This window comes from Bison bison, unplaced genomic scaffold (assembly GCF_000754665.1).
Source record: "Bison bison bison isolate TAMUID 2011002044 unplaced genomic scaffold, Bison_UMD1.0 scf7180017864313, whole genome shotgun sequence".
Classification (NCBI taxonomy): Eukaryota; Metazoa; Chordata; class Mammalia; order Artiodactyla; family Bovidae; genus Bison; species Bison bison.
This window is the reverse complement of record NW_011494885.1, coordinates 3,531,598-3,538,846: the sequence shown is the minus strand read 5'-3', so window position 1 is coordinate 3,538,846 and position 7,249 is coordinate 3,531,598. Positions and strand designations below refer to the sequence as shown.

The 7,249-nt window shown below is 53.3% G+C and overlaps 1 protein-coding gene across 1 annotated transcript in view; it reads right to left on the bottom strand.

The window, feature by feature from the left end:
• Window positions 1–3,444: 3,444 nt before the first annotated feature.
• Window positions 3,445–7,249, bottom strand: part of DHX34 (DEAH (Asp-Glu-Ala-His) box polypeptide 34) — a 27,507-nt gene continuing 23,702 nt past the window's right edge. Inside the window, exons 14-18 of the mRNA XM_010852717.1 lie at window positions 7,149–7,249; window positions 6,061–6,345; window positions 4,829–5,005; window positions 4,477–4,615; window positions 3,445–3,798 (exon numbers count right to left, since the gene is read on the bottom strand). Of these exons, the coding sequence (XP_010851019.1) occupies window positions 3,665–3,798; window positions 4,477–4,615; window positions 4,829–5,005; window positions 6,061–6,345; window positions 7,149–7,249 (836 nt within the window). The 3' untranslated portion in view covers window positions 3,445–3,664. The remainder of the gene's footprint in view (window positions 3,799–4,476; window positions 4,616–4,828; window positions 5,006–6,060; window positions 6,346–7,148) is intronic.

The following is a 7,249-nucleotide window of genomic DNA, read 5'->3' as shown; positions in this document are numbered from 1 at the left end:
GGGGCATTTTTACATGTCATTTGATAGATTCTCTCGAACGTCCTTCCAAACAGGCTGTACTGAATTAATCATTCTTATTTTCCCTAATTGGGAGTGAATCTTAGCATCTTTGTACACTGTTCTGGGCCATTTCTATTTCCTCTTCTGTGTGGACTCAAATCTTTTGACTCTGTCCTTCCTAGGTTCTTTGTCATTTTCTTATTGGTTTGTAGCAGCTCTTTATATATTCTAGACCTTAAGCTTCAATTCATCATAGATGTTACAAACACCTCTCCCAGTCTGCTGCTTGTCTTTTGGCTTTATGATGACTTTACCCCCTCAAAACATTTCCTTTATTGTCTCTATCCCTTTTCTGTTATGGCCCCTGAAAATGACTTCCCAACTCAAGGTATTGAAACTAGAGAAATAGGGATTTCCCTGGTGGTGCAGTGGATAAGAATCTGCCTGCCAATGCAGGGGACGTGTGTTGACCCCTGGTCTGGGAAGATTCCACATGCCACAGAGAAACTAAACCTGTGGGTCACAGCTGCTGAGCCTGAGCTCTGGAGTCCGTTCTCTGCAATAAGAGAAGCCGTGGCAATGAGAAGCAGGCACAATGCAATGAAGAGGAGCCCCTGCTCTTACTAGAGAGACTGCACAGCAAGGAAGACCCGTTCCAACCAAAAATTAAAATAAAATACATTCTACAAGATTTTAAAATATGTGAAAGAAGGGAGGAAATTCTAAATGCCCAGAGATGGCCGTAAGAGCATCTATCAGAATGGGGTCACAGCTCCTCAACGGTGAATTCTATGGCCTTCCTTAACAGTTCCAGAGGCTCTTACTATCCATTAGTTCCCCAGGGAAACATGTCTATTCTGATAGGTGACCCAGACTGAGCCGGATTAAGTGCTGGCGAGGCTGTTAGGGAAATGGGTGCTTTCATCTTCTTTGAGGGGAATTTGTACAACTTCACTGTAGCAGGATCTTTCAAAATGCAAAGTTGATAGGCATTCATTCACCAACCTTTAAAAATCTGCTCTTGAAGCACGATATACGGCAAAGTGCATGGATCTTTGGCTTGGTGAATCTTCCCAGCAAATGAAACCTACCTGTGCCACAAGCACCCAGACCAAGAAACAAACCTTGAGCGCCCCCTCCAGCAGCCTGGTTGGTGCTGCCCCGCCCCGTCCCCAACCCCCATTAGGTTGCATGGAGCTGTGGTTTAGGCCCTTCTGTTTTAAGAATTGATCCCGATTTGCTTAACTATTCTTTTGTCGAGAGGCATTTGGCGGGGTTCCAGTTACAAATAGTGCTATTGCCAACACACAACACACTTGTGCGCTTCTGCGGAGTGTGTGTTTACAAGTGGAACTCCCGGGTCACAGAGGACGTGCCCAGGTTCAATTTTAGGAGATTCTTGAATTTTTTTCCCAGTCGTTTTACCAATTAACGCTCCCACCAGCAACATATGGGAACTCTGCTTGTGCCACGTACGGACTTAGCACTGGGTTTTTTACGTTAGCCATTCTAATGAGCGTTATTGAGATATTTATTGCGGTTTTAATTGCATATCCCTGACAGCTAATGATGGCAAGTCTTTTTTCATGGGCTTATTAACCATGTTTTTCTATTTTGGGGGATTTATATTCAGTATTTGCCACTTATAAAGCAGTTGTCTTATTGATTTGAATTTTTTGTATAACATAGTTTCTATATTTATGTAATATGTACAGTTAATTATATGACATATCTGTCATATATATATAGTGTTTTCTCCAAGTCTACACTTGCCTTTGCATTTTTTGTTATTTTTCTTAGTATCTTTTGTAGGCCAGTTTTCTAATTTTGATTTAGTTCAATTACCATTTTATTACTTGCACTTTAATTTTTATTGTATTATTAATGATTCTAATTATTAAGTTTATTTTTATATTTATTTATTAAACTTAAGTCCAGGACTTCTGTATCAAAAGGAACCTTCTGAGAAAAATAGTTTGGCTGCATTCATTTGTCAGAAAAGAATGCTGGAGCAGAGAAGTTAGGGGCTTTATCCAAGGCCACGAAGTGTTGAAATCTGTCAAACGCCTTTTCTGTTTTTAATGGGGTGAATCATTAAGTGAAAGTGAAAAGTGAAAGTGAAGTCACTCAGTTGTGTCTGACTCTTTGCGACCCCATGGACTGTAGCCTATCAGGCTCCTCCGTCCATGGGATTTTCCAGGCAAGAGTGCTGGAGTGGATTGCCATTTCCTTCTCCAGGGGATCTTCCCGACCCAGGAATCGAACCAGGGTCTCCCACGTTGCGGGCAGACGTTTTACCGTCTGAGCCACCAGGGAAGCCCCTGAATCATATTAACTGCCTTTCAAATGTTAAATCGACTTTGTTTCACTAAATGCCCCCTGGCCACGATGTAGTACTGTTCTTTTTATCTGTGGCTGACTGAATTGCCAAAGCTCCAGGAAGGGGGTTCTGGGTCTGGTTCTGACATCAGGGCAGTGCTGGCCCAGAGCCGTCCTCCTCCACACTGTGAACAAGCCGCTATTGAGTGTCATGCCTTCAGTCCCTGTCTGCTGAAGGTCACCAGTGAACCCATCCAAGCCTGTCCTCTGCGTCTCTAACTACGGATTAAATTGCCTTAGTATTAAGTTGGCCAAAAAGTGCATTTGAGTTTTTCTGTAGGCTGCTATGAAAAACCCAAATGAATTTTTTTGCCAACCCAACAGATACACAGCATTGTGCCATTTATCTATTTCTTCTTGAGCTCAGGTGGTTTGTGTTTCTGTTTCTTTCTTGCTGGGTCTCTTGTTCTTTCCTCTACCCCACGATGATCTCTGTCTTGACCACATCCATCCTGCCATCACCCAGATTTCAAACTGAGTCGTGGAATTTACTTGCAGTGTTGTTCACAGCATTCCGTCTCCTTTTCACTTCCGTGGGGAGACGTGGTGGGGGAGCCCGAGGGGACGGCTGAGAACTGCCCACGGACAGCACAGCAGAATGGGCCCCGTGACCAGGCAGCCCGTGGGCCCACAGAACACTGACCTCCCCTCACCCAGCTCCCAAAGCCACACACGTGAATGGGCCAGGCTGGGGTCTCTGAGTTCGAGGGAAAGCAGAGGCCATGAGACAGACTCAGAGACAGCAGTTGCTAGGGGTGATCAGACCCTGGACCTGGAGTCTGAGGTCCCTGCTCAGCCTCAACTCCCGGGATCTACCCCAGGACACATCAGGTGGCCGCTGCAACAGGAGGGATAAGAGTCAGGTCACGGGGAGGACCAGCAGAGATGGTTGCTGATTCCTGGATATGTGTGCGCATGTGCTCAGTCACATCTATGTGACCCCATGGACTGTAGCCCGCCAGGCTCCTCTGTCCATGGGGATTCTCCAGGCAAATATACTGGCGTGGGTTGCCATTTCCTTCTTCAGGGGAATCTTCCTGACCCAGGGATCCAACCCGCTTCTCCTGCATCTCTTGCATTGGCAGGCGGGTTCTTTACCACTGCGCCACCTGGGAAGCGCACTTTATGGACGGGCAGGCTTTCAGACCCAAGTCCATCCGTGAGAGTTTATTCACGTATTTATGCTCCCTCCACCTCAGGGCTGGGCCCAGACCACAGTTCCGAGCCTAGGCTGGGGGCGAGGGCGGCAGTCCTGGCCTTGGCCCTGGTCCGGGATGGGCTGGGTTCACACGTGCTGCCTCCGGTGCCGCAGGATTTCCGTGGGCGTGAACAGAAAGTCCTTCTGGCAGGCCTCGCAGTGGTAAGGCTTCTGCAGAGCAGATGCCTTCTGGGGGGGCTCGGGGGCAGCTTCCTCAGCCCCTAGGGGAGAGGAGAATGGGGTTGGGGGCCGTGCTCCACTGCGTGCTCTCATTCCCACCCAAATTCCAGGAATCTCTGTGGCTCAGGCTCTCTCCTGGCCTCTGCAGAACTCCAGCTCTGCCTCCTCCGGGAAGCCTTCCCTGATTAATACACACACACAGAGGCAAGTCTTTACTCTGTGTCCCCACGGGGTGAGAGAGACAGAGAAAAACACAAGTGGAGACACAGAGACTGAAAGAGACAGAGAGAGCCCTGGAGTGGGACCACATGGCCCCGCAGCCATCTCCCCGTGAGCGCATGTGTGTGGCGTGGGACGCACCAGAGCCGACTCTACCCAGGTCTGCCCACTGTGGCGTCCTCTGGGTTACAACAGGATGGATGTGGCCGAGGCAGAGATGGCTCGGGGACAACAGAGAAAAAGAGAAACAGGCAGAGAGACAGAAAAGCAGAGGCGGGTCAGAGAGGCGGCAGCAGAGACCAGAGAGACAGACAGAGACACGCGAATGAGGTGGCTCCAGGCCCTCCGTGTCCCATGCTCTGGGTCTCAGTGACAGAGCCCATCGTGGCACCAGCCACCAGCCAGGCAGAGGGTTGAGGACACCCAGATGCATGGAAAGAACCCCAGGCTGGACGGACAGCTGGGCAGACACAGGCATCCGGGCCACGCCCCAGCCTCACCTGGGGGGCCGCCCTGCGGAGCCTCAGGGCAGGTGTTCTCATGGGCGATGCGCTCCAGGGGCGTCAGGGGCATGTGCACGCCGCAGTGCGGGCAGGTCCAGAAAGTGCGCAGACAGTCGCTGTACAGGTCCGCGTCGCTCTGTGACAGCGGGCTGTGTCAGGGCTTGGCTCCCCGCCCCACCCCCCACCACCAGCCTGGGACCTTCCCAGAAGCCCTCAGGGCTGGCAGGCCCTTTCTGAAACTGCATCTCTGGACTAAGCTGGAATGTGGTTGGGGGTGCCAGGGGGAATCTCTAAAATCTCACTCTCAGGGGCAGGAGGACGAGGGGCCAAGGTGCGCGTCTGTGCTCACCGTGAGGCAGTTGTAGGTAAGGAAGTCAGTGACTGCGTAGCCCCCTTTGGTGGGGTGGGGGGACGGGGTAGAGTTGCCAAAGAGGCCAGGGAGACTGGGGGCAGCTGTGATGGTCTGGGGTCCCACATAGAGGTTCTGGGCTTCCAGCCCTGTGAGCCGCCGGAGGCTGTAGGAAACCTGAGCAAAGAGAGACAGAAGATAGAGCAGACAGACTCTATCAGCAGACAGGAGATAGGTAGACATAATGGGAGCACCTGGATCCAGCTGTGCCTGAAGTACACCCCTGGACTTTTCAGTTAAGGAGGCCAATTGCTTAAGCCACTCACACCCTGGTTTAAGATACTCATGACCAAAGGCTTGTCTAGAACACTCCCTTACCTGCTCTCCCCAGGCCCCTTCCCTCCTCATCCCTTGTAGGAACACATTCAGACCTCAAGTCCGACCCTCAAGTGTGGCCACCTTGCCCCTTCTCTGGCATGTCAGCCCATTCCCCTTTCTCCAGTCCTCTGGGTCCCACCACATCCATGTGTAGTAGAATCAGAAGCAATTCTCAACCCGCACACCACATAAAGAAGTGGGGGTTCGGTTCCAAGCATGCTCTCTGTCCAATTCTTCCCATCTGTCTTCCATGTACCTCACAGCTTCTCTCTCATATCTCGCATGCCCTTAACTGCTACCAAGGGGTAATCTGCACCCCAGATGCGGAGAAGGCAATGGCACCCTACTCCAGCGCTCTTGCCTGGAAAATCCCATGGACGGAGGAGCCTGGTGGGCTGCAGTCCATGGGATCTCAAAGAGTCAGACATGACTGAGCGACTTCACTTTCACTTTTCACTTTCCTGCATTGGAGAAGAAAATGGCAACCCACTCCAGTGTTCTTGCCTGGAGAGTCCCAGGGATGGCAGAGCCTGGTGGGCTGCCGTTTATGGGGTCGCACAGAGTCAGACACGACTAAAGTGACTTAGCAGCAGCAGCAGCACCCCAGATGCAGCAGGTATTAATACACATCTGTTGAATGAGGGCTGCAGGGGTTAAGGGGGTGGCTCCTGGGGTCAAATCTTGGGTTCACCCTTACCAGCTGTGTGACCTTGAGCCTGTCATCAACTTCTCTGGTTTGAAAACCCCCAAATGTGGGTGTCTCGATGAGCTGGAAGCCAGGGCCCTCCGGAGCCTTCATCCCTGTGGCTGACGGCCCCTCCAGCCAAGGGGGCAGGTGCACAGTAGGCGGGTACCTTGGATGTCATGAACTGCAGCAGCTCCCTGCTCAGGGCCGCCACCTCCTTGTGTTTGACAGGGGCTTCCTCCTCCTCCTCCTCTTCGTCCTCCAGCCGCCGCCGGGCCTGGTGGGCCAGCTGCCGGTCCAGGGCGCTTTCCCAGTGGGCCCGGAGCCGCAGGGAAGCCGCCAGGAGCCGGACAGCACTCTCAGTGTCTGCGAGCTGGAGCTCCAGCCAGCCATCGGCCACCAGGCGGGAGCAGTCACCATTGGTGTCCAGGGACCGGCTGAACAGCAGGAGGGACTGGAAGAGAGGGGGCAGCAGACAGGAAGCAGTGGACAGGCATCTTAGAGCGGCGCCCGCCTGCGTGGGCTCCTGCCCGCCCCCCATTCACCCAGCCCATCCTCAGTCCCCACCACCATCCGCTCCTGTCCTGTGATTGCAGTCGGCTCCTCGCTGGGCTCGCGGACTCTGCCCCATGTCAGTCTGATCCAGCTCTGCTCAGAACCCTCTGGTGGTGGGGAGGAGGGAGATCTGGTCTCACCTGCCACCCTGACCTCACCTCAGCCTCTCTCCCCCACCCTGACTCTGCTCCAGCTGTTCCCTGTTCACACCCTGCACGTGGTGCTCCAGGGCCTTTGCACTTGCTCTTCCCTCTGCCTAGGTCGCTCTTCCCCCAGAGAGCCCTACAGCCCTCCCACCTTCAGGCCTTTGCTGACTGCACCTTCTCAATGAGGCCCACCCAGATGGCCTAATTCCATGCTAGAACCTCTGCCCTCCCCAGTCCCTTTACCCTGTTCTTTTCGCGCTCTGCTTTATCATTCAGTGCTGCACTGCGCTTATGCTACTGCCCGCCCTTCCCAGCTAGATGTGAGCTCCGGGGGCGCAGGGACCGGGTCCCGCCTTGTGTGTCTTCCCCAAGCGCTGGCACCAGGCAGGCGCTCGGCCAGTAATGAATGGATACCAGGAGAAGGAGACAGCAGCCAGCCTGGGGGAAGATGGCTCCGCCAGGCTCACCCCCACCCCCGGGGGCCCCCTGCCCCGAGGAACACACCCATGGCGCCCGGCAGTTGGGAGGGAGGCGGGGAGGCTGGGACGGGACCCACCTGTAGAGCGGGAATGCGGACACAGTTCACCAGGTATGGTTTGTTGGTCTCCAGGAGGGAGACGAAGGTGACAAGCTGGTGCTTGCTGCTCATCTTGTCCC